At 44.9% G+C, this 26093-nt stretch overlaps 1 protein-coding gene across 1 annotated transcript in view; it reads right to left on the reverse strand.

Moving 5' to 3' along the window:
- Positions 1-20367, reverse strand: part of LOC149301551 (uncharacterized) — a 133162-nt gene extending 112795 nt beyond the window's left edge. The window contains exons 1-3 of the mRNA XM_089484008.1: positions 20250-20367; positions 19291-19411; positions 17005-17541 (exon numbers count right to left, since the gene is read on the reverse strand). Of these exons, the coding sequence (XP_089340134.1) occupies positions 17005-17541; positions 19291-19411; positions 20250-20327 (736 nt within the window). The 5' untranslated portion in view covers positions 20328-20367. The remainder of the gene's footprint in view (positions 1-17004; positions 17542-19290; positions 19412-20249) is intronic.
- Between the last annotated feature and the right edge of the window lie 5726 nt (positions 20368-26093).

A 26093-nucleotide genomic window follows, 5' to 3' on the forward strand; every position in this document is an offset into this window, starting at 1 on the left:
AAAAGCACCTTCCAGGTTATAGTTCGACACATCTGAACATCTCCCAGCTTCAGCTTCCAAATTCCTCAGCCTTTCCTCATCTCAGTTGCCAAATCCCTCCTTCACATCAATGCTCTGCGCAGAACCATCTTGTTTAGTTCTTTAGCTTGTTTTAAAACACCATCCCTTGGTTCTTTGGTTCTTCAGCTCTGGGTTTAAGTCAGAACTCACACATTTGTCTTACATCTTTAACTTGGACACCATCCACTTCATACGGTCCTTTAATTCCTTTCTATATTCCTCCATTCAATAAACTTCTACCTGGGGTTCGTCTTTGCTGGGGCGGCTATCAAGCGACTCCCCCACTGCCAGGTCCCAGGCTGTCACTTTCCCCCCCTGACAGCCTTCCTTTCCCCAGTTTGGGGCCGGAAACCCACATCCTCCAGTGGTGGCCTGGGTGCTGTGAGCTTCAGGGGGTTTCCCAGTCTTGGGCTTGGCCCTAGTTCCTCTGAAGAAGGCACCTGCTCAGACTGAAGTCACAATAGTACCGTCTCAATCCTTCATCCAAGGAGCATCAGACTGAACTCACAATAGGCCAGACTCAGTCTCTCAGGCAACGAGAATCAGCCTGAGATCACAATGGGCCAGTTTCAATCCTTCAGGCAAGAAGCATCAGCCTCAGGTTGCAATGGTCAAGTCTCAAACGTTCAGGTAAGTAGCATTAGCCTAAATTCACAATGGTCCCATCTCATTGCTGCAGGCAAGGAGCACCAGCCTGAGGTCGCTATATGTCACGAATCCCTATATTCATGCATTTATTAATTTAGGGATTCATGCCATAAAGGTTTAGGATTAAATTAGAGTTAAGATAAATGGGATTTATGGTGGGTTGAAATAATATGTTTGAATATGTGCTTTAATAGAAGATACTAGAAAGAGGTAGAGAGATCATGGCTAAAGTATGTTCTTGTTTGCTAGGATTGGAATGTGTGGGAATCACCCTTCTAACAGAAGCTGGAGTTTAAAAGACTGGTCTCTGTAAAAGGAGGGGGAACATAGAGAGTTATTGGTATTTTTATATTGTAATATGTTGTCATGGGTTTATGCTTATTATATTTTCATATGGTATCATATTAGATTGGGATTGATGGGGTTTCATATATATATTGTTAAGCCATAATGTTAATTAAAACTATTGTGTTGCTGAGTTCTGTGGTCCAAGGCCACAGGTGCAGTGGTTGAGAAAAGGCACATGAGAGCTTAATTGTTTTTAGAAACACTGCCAGAATCCCGGATGAAGGGCTATCTAATTAATTAGCTTTATTGGTTATAGGATGGGGTTAACTGATATGGTTATAAAAGTGAAATGTATATACACTGCTACCTCGGGTTACGAAATTAATTCGTTCCGCAATTCCTTTCGTAAGCCGAAAATTTCGTAACCTGAAACACATTTTCCATTGAAAATAACTAATGCGTTCTATGACCTCAGACTGAACCTGCAAGTCAAAACAAAGGCACAATAGAGGCCTATTAAGCTAAGTACCCTACAATACAAGTTGCCTGAGGCACTAAAGAGCTTAACAATGACTGGCAGGTCCATTCTAAACTTTCTAATGATCTTAACAATGACTGGCAGGTCCATTCTAAACTTTCTAATGATCTTAACAATGACTGGCAGGTCCATTCTAAACTTTCTAATGATCTTAACAATGACTGGCAGGTCCATTCTAAACTTTCTAATGATCTTAACAATGACTGGCAGGTCCATTCTAAACTTTCTAAGGATCTTAACAATGACTGGCAGGTCCATTCTAAACTTTCTAAAGGATAAAGAAAAAAAGTTTTTTTCTTATCTTTGATGGTTCTGGCATCTCAGAGTGAGGCAGGAGGAGGAGGAGGAGCTCTCAAATCATCACACCCATGACCAAAGCAACCCCAAATCTAAAAAAGCAACCCCATGGTCACACTCTATGGCCCACATCAAATCAAGGCCAGACTTGCAAAACTCACAGCCCACACCCCACACTCTCAAATCATCACACCCATGACCATACAAAAGTGTTTTTCTTATCTTTGCTGGTCTTGGCATCAGAGTGAGGCAGGAGAAGGAGGAGGAGGAGCTCTCAAATCATCATAGCCATGACCAAAGCAACCCCAAATCTAAAAAAGCAACCCCATGGTCACACTCTATGGCCCACATCAAATCAAGGCCAGACTTGCAAAACTCACAGCCCACACCCCACACTCTCAAATCATCACACCCATGACCAAGGAACCCCAAATCTAAAAAAGCAACCCCATGGTCACACTCTATGGCCCGCATCAAATCAAGGCCAGACTTGCAAAACTCACAGCCCACACCCCACACTCTCAAATCATCACACCCATGACAAAGGAACCCCAAATCTAAAAAAGCAACCCCATGGTCACACTCTCTGGCCCGCATCAAATCAAGGCCAGACTTGCAAAACTCACACCCCACACCCCACACTCTCAAATCATCACACCCATGACCAAGGAACCCCAAATCTAAAAAAGCAACCCCATGGTCACACTCTATGGCCCGCATCAAATCAAGGCCAGACTTGCAAAACTCACAGCCCACACCCCACACTCTCAAATCATCACACCCATGACCATACCACCCCAAATCTAAAAAAGCAACCCCATGGTCACACTCTCTGGCCCGCATCAAATCAAGGCTAGACTTGCAAAACTCACAGCCCACACCCCACACTCTCAAATCATCACACCCATGACCATACCACCCCAAATCTAAAAAAGCAACCCCATGGTCACACTCTCTGGCCCGCATCAAATCAAGGCCAGACTTGCAAAACTCACACCCCACACCCCACACCCTCAAATCATCACACCCATGACCAAGGAACCCCAAATCTAAAAAAGCAACCCCATGGTCACACTCTATGGCCCGCATCAAATCAAGGCCAGACTTGCAAAACTCACAGCCCACACCCCACACTCTCAAATCATCACACCCATGACCATACCACCCCAAATCTAAAAAAGCAACCCCATGGTCACACTCTCTGGCCCGCATCAAATCAAGGCCAGACTTGCAAAACTCACAGCCCACACCCCACACTCTCAAATCATCACACCCATGACCAAGGAACCCCAAATCTAAAAAAGCAACCCCATGGTCACACTCTATGGCCCGCATCAAATCAAGGCCAGACTTGCAAAATTCACAGCCCACACCCCACACTCTCAAATCATCACACCCATGACCATACAAAAGTATTTTTCTTATCTTTGCTGGTCTTGGCATCAGAGTGAGGCAGGAGAAGGAGGAGGAGGAGCTCTCAAATCATCATAGCCATGACCAAAGCAACCCGAAATCTAAAAAAGCAACCCCATGGTCACACTCTATGGCCCACATCAAATCAAGGCCAGACTTGCAAAACTCACACCCCACACCCCACACTCTCAAATCATCACACCCATGACCAAGGAACCCCAAATCTAAAAAAGCAACCCCATGGTCACACTCTATGGCCCGCATCAAATCAAGGCCAGACTTGCAAAACTCACACCCCACACCCCACACTCTCAAATCATCACACCCATGACCATACCACCCCAAATCTAAAAAAGCAACCCCATGGTCACACTCTCTGGCCCGCATCAAATCAAGGCTAGACTTGCAAAACTCACAGCCCACACCCCACACTCTCAAATCATCACACCCATGACCATACCACCCCAAATCTAAAAAAGCAACCCCATGGTCACACTCTCTGGCCCGCATCAAATCAAGGCCAGACTTGCAAAACTCACACCCCACACCCCACACTCTCAAATCATCACACCCATGACCAAGGAACCCCAAATCTAAAAAAGCAACCCCATGGTCACACTCTCTGGCCCGCATCAAATCAAGGCCAGACTTGCAAAACTCACAGCCCACACCCCACACTCTCAAATCATCACACCCATGACCATACCACCCCAGAACTCAAACCCAAAGGCCAGAAACCCCAAATCTGAACATGCAACCCCATGGTCAGGCCCATTCTAAAGGATAAAGAAAAAAAGTGTTTTTCTTATCTTTGCTGGTCTTGGCATCAGAGTGAGGCAGGAGAAGGAGGAGGAGGAGCTCTCAAATTATCATAGCCATGACCAAAGCAACCCCAAATCTAAAAAAGCAACCCCATGGTCACACTCTCTGGCCCACATCAAATCAAGGCCAAACATGCAAAACCCACATCCCACACTCTCAAATCATCACACCCATGACCATACCACCCCAGAACTCAAACCCAAAGGCCAGAAACCCCAAATCTAAAAAAGCAACCCCATGGTCACACTCTATGGCCCGCATCAAATCAAGGCCAGACTTGCAAAACTCACAGCCCACACCCCACACTCTCAAATCATCACACCCATGACCATACAAAAGTGTTTTTCTTATCTTTGCTGGTCTTGGCATCAGAGTGAGGCAGGAGAAGGAGGAGGAGGAGCTCTCAAATCATCATAGCCATGACCAAAGCAACCCCAAATCTAAAAAAGCAACCCCATGGTCACACTCTATGGCCCACATCAAATCAAGGCCAGACTTGCAAAACTCACAGCCCACACCCCACACTCTCAAATCATCACACCCATGACCAAGGAACCCCAAATCTAAAAAAGCAACCCCATGGTCACACTCTATGGCCCGCATCAAATCAAGGCCAGACTTGCAAAACTCACAGCCCACACCCCACACTCTCAAATCATCACACCCATGACAAAGGAACCCCAAATCTAAAAAAGCAACCCCATGGTCACACTCTCTGGCCCGCATCAAATCAAGGCCAGACTTGCAAAACTCACACCCCACACCCCACACTCTCAAATCATCACACCCATGACCAAGGAACCCCAAATCTAAAAAAGCAACCCCATGGTCACACTCTATGGCCCGCATCAAATCAAGGCCAGACTTGCAAAACTCACAGCCCACACCCCACACTCTCAAATCATCACACCCATGACCATACCACCCCAGAACTCAAACCCAAAGGCCAGAAACCCCAAATCTAAAAAAGCAACCCCATGGTCAGGCCCATTCTAAAGGATAAAGAAAAAAAGTGTTTTTCTTATCTTTGCTGGTCTTGGCATCAGAGTGAGGCAGGAGAAGGAGGAGGAGGAGCTCTCAAATTATCATAGCCATGACCAAAGCAACCCCAAATCTAAAAAAGCAACCCCATGGTCACACTCTCTGGCCCACATCAAATCAAGGCCAAACATGCAAAACCCACATCCCACACTCTCAAATCATCACACCCATGACCATACCACCCCAGAACTCAAACCCAAAGGCCAGAAACCCCAAATCTAAAAAAGCAACCCCATGGTCACACTCTATGGCCCGCATCAAATCAAGGCCAGACTTGCAAAACTCACAGCCCACACCCCACACTCTCAAATCATCACACCCATGACCATACAAAAGTGTTTTTCTTATCTTTGCTGGTCTTGGCATCTGGTCCTGGCATCTCGGAGTGAGGCAGGAGGAGGAGGAGGAGGAGAGGGGCAGCCCAAAAAGCCAAATTTAAACCAATTCAAGCAATTTAACCACTTCAGCCAATTCAAGCAATTTAACCACTTCAGCCAATTTATCCAATTCAAGCAATTTAACCAATTCAGCCAATTTAGCCAATGCCACCAATTTAACAAAGTTAACCATTTTTTTAAAAAGAATTTGGTGTTTTTTTTAAGGGTCACCTTTTTTTTAAGGGTCACCTTTTGCCTTCTTGGATGACGGTTCTCCCTCTCTAGTGAAGAACTGGTCCAAGGATGTCTGCTTTTGCCGGCCCTTAAGCAGGTTCTTAAAATGGCTAAGGCAGACATTATCAAAATGGGCAATGGCATGGCTGGTGAGCACCTTCTCAGGGTGGTGCTTCTCCACATATGAAGCCACATTGTGGAATTGCCGCAAAATGTCTTTAATTTCTGCCGTTGGCAAAGATGCCCCCGCAGCCTCCTCCTCCTGGCCCCTGTCGAAATGGAGCACGTCCTCATCCACGGCCGAGTGTTGCATCGCCGCCAAGGCCTTCAGGTCCTCTGTTGTCAGGTCCTCGTTGTGCTCCTCGATGAGTTCCTCCACGTCCTCGTTGTCCACGTCGAGTCCCAGGGACCTTGCGATGGAGACGATCTCGTGCACCTCTTCCTCTTCACCTGGCTCAGCACCCTCGGACTGTGACCCTTCCAAGGAAGAAGCATCAGGCCACAGCTTCCTCCACGCAGCAATCAGGTTGCGCCTGGTGATCTCCTGCCAGGCCAAGTCCACCATCTTCAAGCACACCACGATATCAAAATGCTGCTTCCAGAACTCTCGAAGGGTCAGCTGTGTGCTCTCCGTCACATCGAAGCAACGCTTGAACATGTGCTTGGTGTAGATCTTCTTGAAGTTGGCGATCACCTGCTGGTCCATGGGTTGCAAGAGGGAGGTCGTGTTGGGTGGCAGAAACTGGACCTTGATGAAGGAGAACTCCGCGAGGATGTCCTTCTCCAGGCCATGCGGGTGCGCAGGAGCATTGTCCAAGAGGAGGAGGCACTTCAAGGGCAAATCTTCTTCCTCCAGGTACCGCTTCACTGTCGGGGCGAAGACACTGTTGATCCACTCGACGAAAAGGAGGCGTGTGACCCATGCGCGGCCATTGGAGCGCCACATCACTGGCAACCTGTCCTTCTGGATGTTGTGTGCCTTGAAGGCCCTTGGATTTTCAGAGTGGTACACCAACAGGGGCTTGACCTTACAGTCCCCGCTGGCATTGGCACACAACGCAAGTGTGAAGCGGTCCTTCATAGGCTTGTGGCCTGGCTGTCTCCTCTCCTCCTGGGTGATGTAGGTGCGGCGAGGCATCTTCTTCCAGAAGAGGCCCGTCTCGTCGCAATTGAAGACTTGCTGCGGGACGTAGCCTTCCTCCTCCACCATGGCCTTGAACTCGACGACGAATGCTTCGGCGGCCTGGTGGTCTGCGCTGGACGCCTCGCCGTGACGGACGACAGAGTGGATCCCGGTCCTCTTCTTGAACTTCTCGAACCAGCCACGTGATGCTTTGAAGTCCGGGGTGGCTGGCTCCTCCTGCGAAGAAGTTCCTTCATCTGCCTCCCTGCTGGCCAGGTCTTCGAAAATGGTGGTGGCCTTCTCGCAGATGACCGAGGTGGTCACAGTGTCCCCGACTCGCTCCTTTTCCTTGATCCAGAGGAGAAGCAGGCGCTCCATCTCCTCGTGCTTCGGTGTCCTCTGCTTGGCAATCGTCGTCACGCCTTTCGCTGGAGCCACAACAGCTCTGATGGCCTCCTTCTGCTTGAGGACAGTGCCAATTGTCGAAGGGTTTCGTCCATACTCCTTGGCAATGTCCACCAAGCGCACGCCCCTCTCGTGCTTGGCGATGATGTCCTTCTTGTCCTCCAAGGACAAGGGAGCCCTCTTCTTTTTCTCACCGCTTGGCTTGGGAGCCATAGCTCAAGCCTAAAAAGGACAAAAGGCACAGGCACTGAGCAAAAGCCACAATTGGAAACCACCCCCACCCCCATGGTCACACTCTCTGGCCCAAACTTGCAAAAGTCCCACCCCACACTCTCAAATCATCACAGCCATGGCCAAAGCACACAAGAACACAAGCCCATAGGCCAGAAACCCAAAATCTGAAAATGCCACCCTATGGTGGGACTCTCTGGCCCACATGGGACCATGGCCAAAGTTTCAAAACCCACACTCCACACTTTGAAAACAGAAAAAAAAAACCCAGCATGTCAAGCCCATAATCCACACATCTGAACATGCCACCCTAAAAGGAAAAAAAGCCGAAAAAGGCAAGCCAGCATGTCAAGCCCATAATCCACACATCTGAACATGCCACCCTAAAAGGAAAAAAAGCCGAAAAAGGCCACCCAGCATGTCAAGCCCATAATCCACACATCTGAACATGCCACCCTAAAAGGAAAAAAAGCCGAAAAAGGCAAGCCAGCACGTCAAGCCCATAATCCACACATCTGAACATGCCACCCTAAAAGGAAAAAAAGCCAAAAAAGGCAAGCCAGCATGTCAAGCCCATAATCCACACATCTGAACATGCCACCCTAAAAGGAAAAAAAGCCAAAAAAGGCAAGCTAGCACCCCAAGCCCATAATCCACACATCTGAACATGCCAGTAGCAAAACCCACAATCCACACTTTGAAAAAAAAAAAAAAACCAGCACCCCACAGCAAAAGCATGGTCACACTGTCTCACCCCACCCCACCCCACAAGAAGAAGGTAAAAATCCATCAACCTACCTGTAGAGAAATTCCCGATGGCCGGTCTTGATCCGAAGATACACCTGGCAAAGGCAGAACAAGTCCAAAGGCCGAAAGCCAGGAAGAGTCCAGACCAACAGTGGAACCAAGAGTTAGAGCTCAGAAGAAACTCTTGCTCAGACAGTCCACAAGGCCAGACAAAGGAGCAGATCAATGGAAGCCGGCTTTTGTTTCTCAAGCCAGGCCACCCCCCCAATTTCGTTAGCCAATCCAGATGATCAGCTTGATTTCTCAAGCCAATCACTGCTGCTAACGAAATTCAAAACTCGTGCCAAAGCTAACCCCTAACCCAGCCCCCTTAGGTTTCCGTTAGCCCTGGAAATCCCTGGAAAGCCTGTAGCTGCACTTTGCATCATTTGAATTTCGCGCCGAAATGAATTTCGTAACCCGAAAAATATTTCGTAACCCGAAACAGTTTTTGCCAATCCAACTTTTTCGTATCCCGAAAATTTCGTAACCCGATCATTTCGTATCCCTAGGCACCAGTGTACATACTTTCTTTCATTCCTGACAAAAAAGTCACTTCTATTGCATATATCTTCTTTTTCAATAAAAGCTGTTCCTTTTTCAAAGTATTGCCTTTTGTGTTGCAAGATGGGCTGCAATTAGGACCCTGACAAATATCTCTCTCCCCTTCCATTCTCCCTGCTATCCCAAAAGAGCTGGAGAGCATACCAAACCAACCACAGACCCTTTCCCTGCTCTTGTGTAATGCCAGGTCAGATAGTCCAAGATCTCCTTCTGGACGAAGAGGCTGAGCTGGATTGTTTCATGGAGACCTGGCTGGGTGATGATAGCTCAGCCACCTGGGCTCAGGCCTTACCAGCCGGGTTCTCCATCAGTGAGCAGGTAAGGGGACGTCACTTTGGTCCATGAAGACAATCTTGCTTTGGCCAGGATACCTATCCGTAAGATGGACCACATCGAATGTATTTGCCTCAGCTTAAAGACTAGGGAAAGTCTGGGGATTCTGTTGGTTTAATGTCCACCCCGTTGCTTAACATAAATACTCTCTGGAAAAGATAACATCAGAATTAACACAAACCAGGGAAAGAGTGACATTCCTGGAGGAAGAATATAAAAAATTGGGAAAAGAGATAGAGAGATTATCAAAAGAACATACTGAAGATAAGCAGAAAGAATTAAATTAGAGCAAAGATTTAGGGAGTGATGTCTTAGAATATGAGGTCTTCCCGAACAGAAGGACGAAGATCTATATAAAAGGATAATACCAGCCTTGGCTGAATTTATGGACCTAGATAATGAACCTTTTCTCCTTGAGGTGGACAAGATGTTTAGAGTAAGGTCCTGGGTTGCAAAACAGAAGAGACTGCCCAGAGATATCGTCATTTATTTTGTTAGGACTCAAATGAAAGAAGTAATTCTACAACAACACTTTCTTTCAAGATTGAAAAGTGAAGAAAATTTTATTGTTTAAAGATATCTCTGGGAAACTGTTAAGGAAGAGGAAGGAATATGGACCACTGACTAAGGTTTTGCGCAGCAATGGAATCCACTACAAATGGGAACTAACTCAGGGCCTATCTTTTAAATTCAAGCAAAAAAGATACCAAATCAACTCGGTACAAAAAGAAAGACATTTTCTACATGAGAATGAAAAAGAACTTAATAAAGGGGACAGTCAGAAAGAAGAAATAAACAACCCCAGAAAAGGAGAAGAGGATAAGGAGGAAGAGAGCTTAGAAGAAGAAACAGAAGAAGGAGAATTGCTTAGGAAACCAGATCCAAACACAAGAGAGGAAGATATAGATGGAGAATATGAGGATGAAACGGAAAAAGGCGGACCTCCTATCATCGAATGTTAAAGGAATTAACAGCCCAAAAAACAAGGTAAACTTTTTCATTATTGAGGGAAACAGAGAGTTGATGTCATTTGCCTTCAGGAAACCCATATAAAGGAAGAGGATATAAGATTCCAGAAAAATGCCAAATTGGGGAAAGAATACATAGCAGCCTCAAAAAAGAGGAAAAAAGGTGTAGTGATGTATGTAAAGGATAAATGAGAATCTAAAGAGGTATTCTCAGACCCCAATGGATACTTGGTTGGTGTAGAAGTTACTTTACAAGACCAAAGGATCCTAATGGTGGGAGTTTATGTACCCTTAGGAAATAATGGCCTGTTTTTTGGAAAACGGAAAAAACAAATGCCAGACCATATTTGCTATAGGACCTTAATGATGTGAGATTGGGGTGAGGTGATATGCCCGCAGATAGATAAAAAAGCAGACAACAAAATATACTTATATAAGAAAGGGAAATTGCCGGAATCTTTCTTTGAATTAAAAGAAGCCTTCATGTTAGAAGATACTGGAGAATGAAGTAGGGTCTGTCTAAGGATTCACGTTCTTTTCAAACACCCATCAATCCTGGTGGAGAATAGATATGTTCTTGACTTCCCCAACTATTAGCACAATGGTGGAAGCAGTAGAAACCTTACCAAAAATCTTATTGGATCACAATCCAATTTTATTGTCTTTGAAGAATAAACCTAAGGAACTGATATGAAGACTAAATGAGACTTTGGTGCTTTACAGACCGCTGCTTTGCGGCGGTCTGCCGGCGCTGTTGTTTGCTCCGCGAGGGAGCCGCAGCAGCCAAACTGTGCGACTCCCTTGCGGAGCAAAAAAGAAGCTCCAAAATGTCCAAAAACGTCATAAGCGCTGCGTGACATGCAGACACACAGCGTCCGCTACGTCAAGATGGCGGCGGCCGTGTGGAACAGCCGCTGCCATTTGTTACAGACAGAGTCCGTAACAGGAGTAGGGGCATCTAGAAGAGATGCCCCCTTTTTAAACTGGGATGTCCTGGGGACGTCCCAAATGGCGGTATGTAACCCGCCTTTGATTCCTAAAGAAAGTAAAGAAGTGCTGGAGGTCAAAAATTTCAGACCGATTTCTCTCCTTAACAACGATGATAAAATCTGTGCAATGGTCTTAGAAAGATTTTTAAAAACCCTACAAAATATCATAAACGGAGACCAAACAGGCTTCCTCCCAAAAAGGCACCTTAGAAACAACACGAGGAATTTACTGGATATTATAGACTTCTATGAGAAGAAAACAGATTAAAAAGCAGCTATGATTTTTCTTGAGGCCGAAAAGGCGTTTGATGAAGTTAATTGGAACTTCATGCTGGAAACCTTAAGAAACATGGTTCTAGGAGATAACTTTATAAGCTGGATAGATGCAATCTATAGAAAACAAACATTGAGACTTATTATTCATGGGGATGATAAGAGAGATACTCCTCTCACCTTTGTTATTTATAGCCACTTTAGATACTCTGAGTCCTAGCATTAAAGAAGATAAGAAGACCAAAGGCCTGAAAATAAAACAGGAAGAGTTGAAACTTAAACTATACGCAGACGACGTAGTGATATACTTATCTGACCCAATAGAAAGTGTTAATCCCCAACTTCATAAATTAAAGGAATATGGACAGCATTCGGGTTTCCGGATTAACAGGGATAAGACAAAAATTTTACCAATGGATTTAACAAAAGAAGGATCAGGAAAATCTACAAGAGGAGACTGGCTTTAAAGTAGGAAAAAGGGTCAAATATCTAGGTGTTGCGTTCACCTCTAAAAACCAAGACCTCTTTAAAAGCAACTACAAGAAAATATGGGGTGATATCAGACAAGATCCCAATAGATGGGCTAAACTCAACCTATCCCTCTTGAGTAGGATCAGGGCAGTTAAAATGAATGTACCGCCTAAATTACTGTTTTCATTTCAGACTATACTATCCTTCTTAATGACAAACCATTTTTAGAACGGCAGAAGGACCTGCAAAAGTCCATCTGGACAGGAAAAGACCTAGAATCAGATTTAAATCTCTAATAGATGATGTAACGATTCACAATCCTCTCTTCTATTTTGACCCGACACTTCTTTGGGTGTTTGAAGGACAGTCGTGTGGATGGATTTTAAAACACAGACCAAGCGGCTGATTAAACAAGAATATAAGTTTATTTTTAACACAGAATAGGCAAAGGTATCTTTGACATGGAGTTGTTACTATGTCTTCTTTTGTTATTTATATACAGGTCTGGTTTTAACTCTATAGTAATAATAATAATAATAACAACTCTGCCCCGCAGGCTATACTGTCACTCAAGAAATGATGTAAGCCAAAGCCCTCTTCCTGAGTCTGGTTCCACTGAGTCTCTCTTCTAGACTCTCCAGAACTAATCCTGTCCCTCTCTGAACAAAGCAGTTCCTTAAGAAACCATCCCTCAGGAACTATGGGAACCCAGTCCTCTCTTGGACTCTACTGTTCCCATCCTCTCTATAACTGTCTCCCACTGAACTCCCGCTTCATCCCTCAGGATTGCAAACCCTAACTGACTCCACCCAACTGCCAAGCAGAATCTTCAAACTCCTCAGCCAGCACCTGATTGGCTTAGAGTCTCTGGCTTCTGATTGGCTGGTTTGTAAGTCAGTCCGTCACACGCCTCCCCCCTTTAATAGGTTCATTGAGACACAGAACCAAACGGTTCTATGGTCCAAGGAACTCCCAGTTATCAATTATACTTACCCATTATATATAACATTATACACACATCAGGTGACACATGTGATATACTTCATATACTTGTTTTATCAATAATCATTACCAACTTAAATATCTTTGGTATTTTCCTGTATGTTCCCCTTTTAAACATATGTCTAATATCAGTTCTACCTGTTATAACAACTTACCATCATTTTCTTCTAAGTTTAGCATATTATATCCATACCCCACATCACTTGTTGGGTTTTGATATTTTAATAACACTTAAATAACATTTTCCCCAACTTTAGATCTTTATATGTTCCATTTAAATGTTTTTATCAAACATATTTAATCTTTTAACCCTTTTCTCTTATTGATGGAGCATCATCTCCAACTACTTTGCCCTGTTCCCAGTATGGTTTTGAAAACATTTCATCTTCCATTATACTAATGGCAAACAACAATATATTGGTTTTCCAGTCTATCAGCTCAATTATATCCTTGTCCTTTTTAGGAGTCTTCTCTGGATCAGTCCTTGTAACCGACCATGTGTTTCTTTTTACCGGCTGTGGACGTAACACCTCATCTAGTAAAAAGTCTTTGCTTCCTCCTGTTTCACTGGACCACATTCATTGAGTGCGTTGAGCAATCTTTACATCTTCTTCTGTAGACCGTAAAGTGTCCCTTATCAAAATCATCCCGTTCTCTAGATAGTTCATCACAATCTTTGGTCTTTTTCCTTCTGTTGAATCTCCTTTTCCAGTTGGTTGATGGCTTTTGGGGTCCCACCGACGCTTGTCTGTCATCTGGTCGCCACCAGTATGTTTGAGAGCGAAGTTTATAGACGTGAACATGTTCTGCATATACACATCTATTCTTTCAACTTTTACTTTAAGATTCTTCCAGTCTCTGTGAACTAAACCTTTTTCTTGGGTTATATCACCTATTTGCCAAACAACATATTTTTCAACACTGTCCCATTTAATATATAGCTTCCAGAACCCTGAACTCTTTATCATAACCTACAAAAGCCTGTTGTGATGCTTTTAATAACTACTTCGCAGACAAAATCTCTCAGATGAGAGCCGATTTGGATGCTGGCCTTACGACAGAAGTGACAGGAGAGGTATCCAGAGCCTCCACCCATACTGTTATTCTGGATCAATTTGAGTCAGTTAGTACAGAGGATGTGGAGAAGCTCCTTTGGAGTATGAAAAGAGGACTTGCTCTCTTGATCCTTTCCCGTCTTGGCTGGCTGTCCAGGGGGAGATACCATCAAGATGCTGCTAAAAATATAACCAATGCATCTTTCAGGGAAGGCTCTCTTCCATCTTGCCTGAAAGAGACGGTGGTTAAACCACTTCTAAAAAAGCCTTCCCCTTGACCGTCTGGACACTAACAATTATAGGCCAGTTTGGATCTTAATATTCTTAGGCAAGGTAATGGAGAGGGCAGTCGCCATTCAACTCCAAGCAGTCTTGGAAGAAATGGATTTTTCTACATCCATTTCAAACTGGATTTAGGACGGGTTACAGAGTTGAGATGGCCATGGTCACCTTAGTCGATGACCTCCGTCTGAGCATCGACAGCTCTTTGAAAAGGGGAAGTGTGACCCTGCTGGTGCTACTGAAGGCCTCTCACCAGCCTTCAATACCATTGACCACAGTATCCTTCTGGAACATATGGGAGAGTTGGGAATTGGGGCACTGCTTTCCAGTGGTTCAGGTCCTACCTCTCAGGCAGATTCCTGTTACTTGGGGACAGTTGTTCGTCCAAGAGGGAGCTCAAGTCGGGCATCCCTCAAAGTGTGATTCTGTCCCCAATGCTATTCAACATTTACATGAAGCTGTTAGGTGAGATCATTCGGAGACATGGGGCAGGGAGCAGGGAGACCTTGAAACAGTAGTACATGCGCTAGTCACCTCTCGGCTCAACTTCTGTAATGCACTCTACATGGGGCTACCCTTGTGCCAAGTTCAGAAACTTCAATTGGTACAGAATATGGCAGCCAGGTTGGTTACGGGCTCTTCTAGAACTGCCCACATTACACCGGTTCTTAAATCCCTCCAATGGCTGCCCATTAGTTTCTGGACAAGATACAAGGTGTTGGTTCACTCTGGAACGACCTCTGGATGAGATCCGTCCTATTAACACCTTGGAAGCCTTTAGGAAGGCTATTAAGACGGATCTCTTTCCAGACTAGATGAGATCTATTGACTTGCCTCCCCCTCCCCCTGACCCTTACCCTTGCCATCGTTAGTGTCATGGAAATTGCTATTGATGTATATCGTTCCTGCCCTCCCATCTCTCCTTCAGAAAACGACCCATTTCTTGCCCGAAAAACCTTTTTTGCTGTATTGTGTTATGAAAGTTTTAAATTTTCTTGCTGTTTAATAGGATTTTTAAGGGTTGATTAATATTTTTATAATTGGGAGAAGGGTTGGGGGTTTGGAATTTTAATTGTATTTCTTAAATTGTATGTTATTTTATTATTGTAATCCTCTTTGATTCCTTTGAGAAAAGGTGGAATATAAATAAGAATAAGAATAAGAATAACATCTCTTCAAGGGGGTCAAAAGCCCTTTCAGTATGCTCCCAGAACTGGGGGGGAATGTTTCTGGGGCTGTGGGTCTCTCTGTTGGTCCTCCTCTGCAGGGTTGTTGTGAAGTAAAAGATAACTATGTGAGGGAGGATGCCCAATCTGGATCCTGTGGGTCTCTAAGCCTAGTTCCCAGGTTGACAGGGGATTGCCAGAGATTTGAGGTCCCTCTGTCTCCCTCCTCTTGGCTTTGGCCAAGAGGATTTTGGCTCTTCTCTCCCCCCCCCCAGAGCCCCCTCCCCCAGGACTCCAGAGAAAACTCCCCAAGAAAAATGTCATTGAATCCTATCCTGTGCGGTGCTTTCTATTTGGCACAAAACTCTTCCCCAAATGAGGCATCAGAAGAGAGGGGTTCTCCTCGGCCCCACTTTCCACGAGGGAGGGGGCTCCTCAAAGACCTTTTTACCTTTGGATCCCCCTCCTCTCCATGGCCGTGCCTCTCTCCAAGGATCCCACTGGCCTTCATTTCTCATAATAACTCCCCAAGTACCAGGGACCCAATGAATCCCCCAAGGAGGGGGCAGGGAAAGAAAGAGGGAGAGGAGGCCTTGCAGGACCCCTGCCTTTCTTTGGGAGGAGAAGAGGGGCTTCTCCCCTCCAGCCATTCCTCTGAATGAACAAGGGCTCTCCCCACTTCCCTCCCTCCCTCAGAACAGACTGTGAGGGCAGCAATGGCTTCTGGGGCTGAGACTGTGCAGGCGCATATAGTCCCAAAGGCCCCTCCTCTGCATGCACAGGTCCTAGATGCTGCTGCTTATTTTGCTGGCGGCCTTTGTGGGAAAGGAAGGTATGCGCCGGGGTTCAGTGGCCTCCCCTTCCTTCCCTCCTTGCTTCCTTTGAGGAGACCGCAATGGAGCCTAAGGTGCAGTGCTGGACTCAGGAGGGAAAGGTAGGAAAGGAAGGCTCTGCTTTGGAAATATAGCTCTCTCTGTGTATCCTGTATGTTTGTGTCTGTGTGTCTGTGCTGTTCTTATGGCTGGGAATGGAGAAGAGAACTGAGGAGAGAAGAAAGGGTCATTTCAGAAATTCTGTGCATCAAAGTCCAGTGTGTTGAAACAGTAAAGAACTTTATTGAGAACACATAGAAATTCAATGTTTAAGCCAGAACTGACCACTCCAATCCAAACAATACATTAAAACCCCTAAAACCTAAAACATGACCCTCTTCCAAACCTAGCCCCCACCTCCAGTTCCCACAGTCTCTGCCCCACAGGTAACAAGGCCCCCTTTGCCATTCCCAGAAACTAGCCCTTTCTGTTGATACTTGCCCCCAACTTTCTTAAGCCAAAATCCCACACATTGCAAAAGCTATAATTCCCATAACTATTCTAACCAGCTGCAACAAATCCCAACCTCCCATCTACCTAACGTATACCACAACCCACAATCCCCAGCCAAATTGACAACCCAAAGCACTTATCTATACTATTGGCAATTAAAACCTAAACTTAACAAAATCCAACTTGAAAACATAGAGACATATTGACAGACAAATTTTACAAATAAGATCACAAGGGCCTTTTCTTTGCACTGCTGGATTGAAATATATTTTTTGTATTCGTTATTGACAAATATAATGTTAGGATTTGTGTGGCTTCTCTCCTCTGTGGACTCTCTGATGTTTCACTAGGTCTGACTTCTGAGAAAAACCTTTCCCACAATGCTGGCATTTGTATGGTTTCTCTCCTGTGTAGACTCTCTGATGTATCATTAGGATTGACTTCCGAGAAAAACCTTTCCCACAATGCTGGCATTTGTATGGCTTCTCTCCTGTGTGGACTCTCTGATGTATCATTAGGATTGACGTCCGAGAAAAACATTTCCCACAACGCTGGCATTTGTATGGCTTCTCTCCTGTGTGGATTCTCAGATGTGTCACTAGGTATGACTTCATAAAAAAACATTTCCCACAATGTCGGCATTTGTAAGGCTTCTCTCCAGTGTGGAATCTGTGATGCATCACTAGGTTTGACTTCCAAGAAAAACGTTTCCCACAATGCTGGCATTTGTATGGCTTCTGCCTGGTGTGGACCCTCTGATGCATGACTAGGATTGACTTGTAAGCAAAAATTTTCCCACAGTGCTGGCATTTTTGTGACCTTTTTCCTGTGGGGACTCTCAAATGTTTTTCTGTAAAGAAGGACAATTACAGATGAGACTGAAAATCAGCGTTAAAAGAGGAGGGTGTTACCGCATGATTTAGCCCTCATTAATCCCTACTTCTTAGAGATTAAATTAATAAAGTTGCTATGAGTAACCCAAGCATGACCCTGCTGCTTATGACCATAAATCCATTGAACGGTTGCATTCTTACTCCTAGGAGCTAGCAAAGAAGAGACCGTATGGGGACTGCCTTGAGGGAATCAGTGGAAGAAGATAGTCAAAGGACTATTGAAAAAAAATATTCAATTAAACATGTACAAAAATACTTTGATTGACAGGTGGCATCATATCCTGTGAGACTGCCATAGAGTCCTGAGTCAGAGCCCAAGGCATGATGGAAGCTAACTGCAGAGGTCCCTTAAATTTCAGTATAAATATCAGCCCCGACTTGCTGTTCTTCGGTGTCAGTCCAGTTACAGATAGACACTCTGTTTGTTTTCATGGCTAAACACCTCAATGCACTCACCAACCCCAATTGTCATGGGAACTACTGACCTCTCCTTATTTCAAATCCTCAACAATTGGAATAAAGATCTGGATAGATAACGTATCACCATTATCAAAGCCTTACATCTATTCACCACGCCCACCTTTTTTACCTAGTTCTTGCGTGTGTGCGTGAACACTTATATGTATGTGTCTGCGTGTTTTGCTTTCCCCCTAAACAAAACACAAAAACCTATTTCAAATCCCACTGAAGATCTATTTGATTCAGGAACTGCTATAGATTGGCTGAGTCCAGAGGTCACTATTGCCCCAGTAAAACTATTTCGCTCTATTGAGCTAAGTACCAAACTCCCCTAAAAGCATAGCACTTGCGTCCCACAACATTCCAGAATTGGCAGTTTAGGATTGGATATTTAGAAACCTTACAAAGTGGAGAACAATAGTTCCTCACTAAAACCAGAAATTTCACGATTCCACAGGAAGTTGTTATGACAATTAAATTACATGTGAAAGGGAACTAGGAATCGTAGTACAGCACAAGTTGAACATGTGTCAACAGTGTGATGCAGCAGCTAAAAAGACCAATATGATCCTAGGCTGTATCAATAGGCGTATAGTTTCAAGATCAAGGGAAGTAATAGTGCCACTCTATTCTGTTTTGGTCAGGGCTCACTTGCAATAATCCTGTGTCCACTTCTGGGCACCACGATTCAAACAGATATTGAGAAGCTGGAGCATGTCCAGAGGAAGGAAACCAAAATGGTGAATGGTCTGGAAACCATGCTCTCTGAGGAATGACTTAGGGAGCTGGGTATGTTTAGCTTGGAGAAGAGAAGGTTAAGAGTGGATATGGCAGCCCTGTTCAAATATTTGAAGAGATGTCATATTCAGGATGGAGCAGGCTTGCTTTCTGCTACTCCAGGGAAAAGGACATGGGACAATGGATGCAAGCCACAGGGACAAGAGATTCCACTTAAACTTTAGGAGGAACCTCCTGAGAGTAAGAGATAGTCAACAGTGGAATATACTCCCTCAGAGTTTGGTGGAGTATCTTTCTTTGGAGGTCTTTAAACAGAGGCTGGATGGCCATCTCTCAGGGGTGCTTTGAATGTCTGTTCCTGCATGGCAGAAGATTGAACCAGATCGTCCTTGTGGTCTATTTCAACTCTTTGATTCTATAATTCTAAAGTGGAATCATTACACTTTGACAGTGAATTATGAAAGGGCCCTCAGTCTTCACAGGAAGGGCAATGGATTCAGGTTCTTTACCCACAGAGGCCACATTCTGATAATTCTCCATCATCACAGAACTGTACATCAGTTTCTGCTTTTTTGTCAACAGTTTCCATTCCTCCTCGGTGAAATATACTGCCACATCTGCAAAGGTCACCTGGAATAGAAAATAGCCCTCATCCAGAAAATGACTAAACAAAAGGGGAGGAAAGCACATGGTGCATCACAAATATTATTTCAACACTTCAGAATTCAGTCCAGGAAATAAACTTTAAATTCTGCAAGCAAGAAAAACTACAGCCTTTGAGATCCAGTTTGTCTCGAATTCTTTCAATATAATATATAATATGATAAACAATATAAATTAGGCCATTTCTGGAATATTATTGATTAAGATACTGACTATGTCAACATGTATAGTACATTGAGTCACCAATGAATCATTTAGCCATATCTCACCTAATTTCAGAGGCAAATTTCATTTTTACAAAACAGTTCTGGGGAGTACTCTGGGCTTCAGGGCCACTGGGCCCACCCTCAATTTAGGTTCAGAGATATTCTGCCATATCCCCCAGCATTTCACAGATTGGGAAAGAAAGACACATGTGGCTAAGCAACACCAGAAGGCGGTCCAGATGGACAAAGTTGTTAATTATAATGATCACACAAGTGAGGAAGGGTACAGAAGTTTGTTTTTGCTCCGACTCCTTGCAAGGGAAAGACCCTGCCCTCTTCCCTCCTCCCCTCTTTTGTGTTGATGGGACGCACACTCTTTTGAACTTGGATCACATTTTGCAGCAACTGAACTGACCTGAGGAGAAGGGGGAAAGTGGGAGGAGGAGAGTGAAATAGGACATTTTCAAAGCCCCTGAAAAAATGAGGTGACAGAGAATTAACCAGGACTCTCTCTGCCAAACTGGGACAGTATGTTCTCTGCTTACTTTCATGAGCTGGCCCAGACACAGATGAAACTAACAGTCAGGATGGCAACTTACCAAAAAGTTGTTGTACCTCTGAAGCCTCTTTCTGTTGGAGCCCAGTTCCATCTGCTTGGCCTTTGTGTTGGCCATCATGTGGGAAGGGAGATCCTGGTGGCCCTGTACTTCGGTCACGTCCAACAAAAGACACTCCAAAGCCATGTCCAAAGTGTCCAAGATGAAGTTCCTGAGAAAAGAGACAAGGGTTAGGCTTGGTTTGGCTAGAAACCCTGTAGCACTCAAAGTCACTGTATCATCATGACTGATGAGAATTTGACTTCTCTTTCACACAGAGGAGGAGTGGGAGGACCTGCTTTATGTCCCAGGTGGAGAAGCTGTAGCTCCTGGGCTGCATAAGAGCTACATTACCTTAGAGATCTGATCTATGGCCTCCTCTCATCATGGCCCCCTCCCCATTTAGACACTGATCAAAATAATTATTTCATTTTTGTAGATGATACTATTTCTCTAAGCGTAACTGCTGTTTTTGTTATGTCAGTCATAGCAGGAGCATGAAGTATGCACCTCCTCCCTCTGCTTGCTAAAGCCACATAGAAATTGAGGCATGTACATTTGTGTGCATTGTTTCTGAATGGATCTATTGTCAAAATGACAATTTCTTCACTTTTCCTTGTATATTTTTTAAAAAGATGAACAATGCTGAATGTGTTGCACTTGAAATATCAAAAATCTATAAATGTATAGGTTTATGACTGAACATGGAACCGTGGATTATGCTCATTTGGGGGAAGTGAAGAGCTATGTAAATTCATTTTATAATCCAAGAGAAAAAAATACCTCACAAAGCTCTAGTAAACAACATGTACACAAAGTCCCCACACAAAGGACTCACTGCCACACTGTGTGTCTGGGGTCTGGAAATCTCACTTCCACTTTCTGGGAAGACAGTTTTGCTAGAGACTGCATTTGGGACTTTATTCCTGCAATGCATGGGCTCACTCTCTCAGCTGCAACCCTTCCATACAATCCTGGACTGAAACATTTAAACAAAGGTCCTCTTCCAGCTCAAGGAATAAAGGTCTACCTTCAGTACAAAGACCCTGATTCCTGCAGCCCCAGAAAGGGCTCTTCTGCAGTCCTTTATTGCCGGAGCTTCCCCGGGTCAGAGGCCGTCTCCTCAGCCATTGAGAAGGGTTGCTCTGAGTGCGAAGGAGGAGGAGGTCCACAGGGCTGAGGGAGGGAAGGCAATGGGGAAAGGTCAGTGCCAATGGCCATGGAGGGCAGAAGGTGACAATGTCTAAGAAACCCCTCTGAGTCCCAGCCCTAGGAATGAGTGGGAGGAGTCAGTCCAGGGGGCTGAGAGGGTCTCCTTTCCCAAAGGGGGAGGCAAGGACCGGTGGGACCCTCCCCAGCTAGGGCCCAAAGGGAGGGTCTCTTTCCCCACCTCTCTCTCCCAGCCCCCAAAGCCCAGCCTCCCCACTGGCCCCGAGTCCCTGCCTGCCTTCCTCAGACCCCTTCCTTCCTTCCTTCCTTCCTTCCTTCCTTCCTTCCTTCCCCCAAAAATGGAGAGTCAGAGGCAGAAAGAGACACACTTCCTTCCTTTTGGCCCAAGGAGCCTGGCCTCCTTCTCGCTCTGGAGCCTCAGGAGAGAAAGAGAAGACTCTGTTCAACTGAGGCCTCAGAGAAGGTTCTGGAACATTATTCCCCAGTCACAAGCAGCACAAAATGGCCGCTGGAACGCAAAAGTGCTGCCAGAAAACAAAATGGTCGCTGGAACACAAAATGGCTGCCAGAACACAAAATGGCTGCCTCTGCCTCAGCGCTTGGCAGTTGGCAGTTTGAGGCCTTCAGGGGAGAGAGAGAGAGAGAGACTGAGGGAAGAGTGGAAGGAGGTCCTGGAGGGAGGGGGCCCTGGGAGATATAGGGCCTTCCTGAGATATTCGGTGTTCACTTCTTAACAAAGGGGTTTCTGGCCTCATAAAGGATTTGGGGTAAACTGAATCTGAAAGGCAGTAGTAGCCGTTTCTCTTGCCAATGGGATTTACAGTGTATTTCCTGGACTTGATCTCCCAGCATCCACATGGCCAGAAAGAGGAGGGGTCCTGCCCTGCAGTAAGGCCCCTCCAGTCCCTCTGAAACAAGGACTACAACTCCCACGTCTTCTCTTTCTTTCTTTCTTTCTTTCTTTCTTTCTTTTCTCCCTGGTGTTACTTCCCTTTTGTCATTGTGTGCTTTCAAGTTGTTTCTGACTTATGGCAACCCTAAGGAAAGCCCTTCGCAGGCTTTTCTTGGCAAGATTTGTTCAGAGGTGGTTTTGCAAGTGCTTCCCTCTGAGGCTAAGAGACTGTGACTTGCCTAATGTCACTCAGTGGGTTTCCGTGGCCAAGAAGGCATTTGAACCCTGGGCTCCAGGGTCATAGTCCAATGCTCCAGCCATTAAAACACGCTGTCCCTTTCTTGAGGCTTTGTTGTTTTTGTGGAGTGGCTCCAAGTCATTGTCGACTTCTGAGGAGCCTCTTCTGGGGTTTCTTTGGCAAGAGTTGTTCAGAGGAGGTTTGCCATTGCCTTCCCTGAGGCTGAGAGAGTGTGACTTCTTGTCCAAGGGACCCAGCTGGTTTCATGGAGGATTGGGGCACTGGACCATGGCTTCCAGAGTTGTAATCCAACACTCAAACCACTGCACCACACTGCCTCCAATTCCCATGTACAACCTGAGAAATAATTGCAGACTTTTATCTGTTCTTCAAGTGTGTCTTCAATTCAATTCCAACTTATGGCAATCCTAAAGCAACCTTATCATGGGGTTTTCTTGGCAGGTTTCTTCAGAGAGGGATTGCCATTGCCATCCTCTGAGGCTGAGAGAGTGTGATTTGCCAAGGGTCACCTAAGTCCACTGCAGTAATAATCCAATCTGAGACTGCTTTAACTCCCCCTGGCTCAGTGCTAGGGAATTCTGGGAAATGTAGTTTTCTGAGACATTGAGCCTTTTCTGTCATAGAGCTCTGGTGCCACAATAAACTCCAGTTCCCAGGATTCCCTAGCACTGGGCCAGGGCAGTTAAAGCGCTCTCAAACTGGACTATTGCTGCCTTGTGTTTTGGACCTTTCTTGGCCGCAAACTGTCCATAGCCTGCAATGCATCTCCTAATTCTGTTGGCAGTCCCTCCCTCCCAACACTTTCTCATTTCCACCCAAAACCAGTGCAAACATGGCAGATGGAAAGAGGTTTTAAAGCAGCATTTAAATCTGCCATATTTGTTTTTAAAAGACTAAATGTCCCAAATGCTATTATCAGTTTTGTAGCTATTATTACAGAAAGAGATAGAGTGCAAACTCCTCAAGTACCTTTATTTTCTGGAGTGAGATGGGCTTTTCCAACTGACTCACTGTGATGATCTCCGGTGGTCCAAGCAGCCAAACTGCGGCCCTGTAATAATAACAATAACAATAACAATAATAATAGTTTAATACCCCTCTCTTCAAACAAAAGGCTATCAGAGTGGCTTACAAATTGTTAATGAGACATTTAGACATTATGGCTCTTAGCCCAGCAGACCCTTAACTTCCTTAAATCACGCTGCCATCATCCAGTGAATCATAAAAGGATTTCCCTTAACCTACACTGGGACCAGTTAAGGAACCTTATTTCTCTTTCTTTACTGATCTTCCCAAGCATCAACCGAGCCAAAACATGTGTAAAAAGAGCGTTGAGTAGTAGATACTCCAAGGAGGTATTTATTATAGATAACGAAATATAAGTAAACATAAGTCCTACAAGATATTAAGAATCTTGCAGGTACAATATTTGTAAGTATATAATGTTAACTTCATACAAGCTATTAAAGAAATAAATAAACCTAAGCGTCCAATTCTGAGACTAACTTCCAAGATCCGCTCTTTAACTCTCTCTCTCGATCTCCAACCGACACAATTCCTCCAACTGTCTCTTGGTCTCTCAGGCCTTATATCTCCTTCTCACGGAAGCTTCCAGAAGAACCTTTATCTTGCTCTCTGATTGGTCAAGAGAGCCTTCCATAGCCGTGATGTCATTCTGCATTTGCATAAACCTCCCTTTTCTGCCTGAAGAAGACCTCCATTGACTGGAGCCCAGTCATTATTTTTTTATTTATTATTATTATTTTATTTTGGTATTTATATCCCACCCTTCAGCCCTAATGGCTCTCAGGGCGGCTTACATTTATTATTATTTTTAACCAGACAGTTCCCTGCCCAACAACTCTTCTTGTTCTTGGGTCTCCATTGGAGTTAAAACTGTGAGACTTTGCAAACTGCGATATCTGGAGTCAGTCCTGTGCTCAAAAAACAAAACTCATTTGAAACAAAAGAAGCTTTATTGATGAATCCAGGCAGAAACATCCATTGACACCTTTTTGCAAAGTCTGAAGTCCAAAGGAACTTGCTCCCTTCTTAACCCACTCAACCCCTCCCTAAGCAAGCCCCCAATTCCCAAGCTACAGCAACACAAGCGGAGGCTGCATAGATACCAAGGTTGTGTATACTTCCCCTTCCCTTCCCAGACAGCCTCACCTTGAAGAGCGGTGTTTCCAAGCCAGCTTCACTCCTCCTTGATAACCAGTCTACAGCTACAACCCCATCCCTCTCTCCAAACACCCTCCTTCATCTAAAAGCCACTCCATCTGTCCTTCTATCATTTTCCATTAGTGCTTTCTATACCCATCACTCTACACTACCTACTATGAACTACCACTGTAACTCCTACTTTAATAACCAAACCCTAATATTTTTACCCTTAATGACAGAACTCTTATACACTAGTTCTGACACACAATGGACCAGTCTCTTGCAAGTAACATCAGCCTGCGGTTGCAATGGGCCAGTCTCAATCCTTCAGGTAAACAGCACCACCCTGAAGTCACAACAGTGCTATCTCAATGTGTAGTTTTGTAATTACAAAACTCCTTATTCAGGCAAGGAGCATCAGCCTGAAGTCAAAATGGGCCAGTCTCAATCTCTCAGGCAATGAGAATCAGCCTCAGGTTGCAATGCGCCAATCTCAATCCTTTAGGTAAGCAGCATCAGCCTCAGGTTGCAATGGTCACGTCTCAAACTTTCAGGTAAGCAGCATTAGCCTAAAGTCACAGTGGTCCCATCTCATTGCTGCAGGCAAGGAGTATCAGTCTTAGGTCGCAATGGGCCAGTCTCATTCAGGTAAACAGCACCAGCTTGAAGTCACAATATGTCATGAATCCATTTATTCATTCATTTATTCATTTAGGGATACATGCCATAAGGGTTATAGGTTTAGGTTTAGATTAGAGTTGAAATAGATGAGATTTATGGTGGGTTAAAATAATAAGTTTTAATATGTGCTTTAATAGAAGATACTAGAAAGAGGTAGAGAGATCATGGCTAAAGAATCTGTCATCTTAAGATAATCTGTCATGTTAAGATAACTGTCATCCTTCGGCCTGGGAGGGAGAGAATAGGCTGGCCCAGCTCCATCATGGCTAGCCTGAAGATAGAGGCTCCTCCCTCCATAACTGTTATCCTTCGGCTTGAGAGGGAGAGAATAGGCTGGCCCAGCTCCACCAGGGCTAGCCTGAAGATAGAGGCTCCTCCCTCCATAACTGTCATCTTCGGCCTGGGAGGGAGAGAATAGGCTGGCCCAACTCCATCATGGCTAGCCTGAAGATAGAGGCTCCTCCCTCCATAACTGTTATCCTTCGGCCTGGGACGGAGGGAATAGGCTGGCCCAACTCCATCAGGGCTAGCCTGAAGATAGAGGCTCCTCCCTCCATAACTGTCATCTTCGGCCTGGGAGGGAGAGAATAGGCTGGCCCAACTCCATCAGGGCTAGCCTGAAGATAGAGACTCCTCCCTCCATAACTGCCATCCTTCGGCTTGAGAGGGAGAGAATAGG

The sequence above is a fragment of the Sceloporus occidentalis genome, unplaced genomic scaffold, assembly GCF_023333645.1.
Source record: "Sceloporus occidentalis isolate IW3139 unplaced genomic scaffold, rSceOcc1.0.p SCAF_21, whole genome shotgun sequence".
NCBI lineage: Eukaryota > Metazoa > Chordata > Lepidosauria > Squamata > Phrynosomatidae > Sceloporus > Sceloporus occidentalis.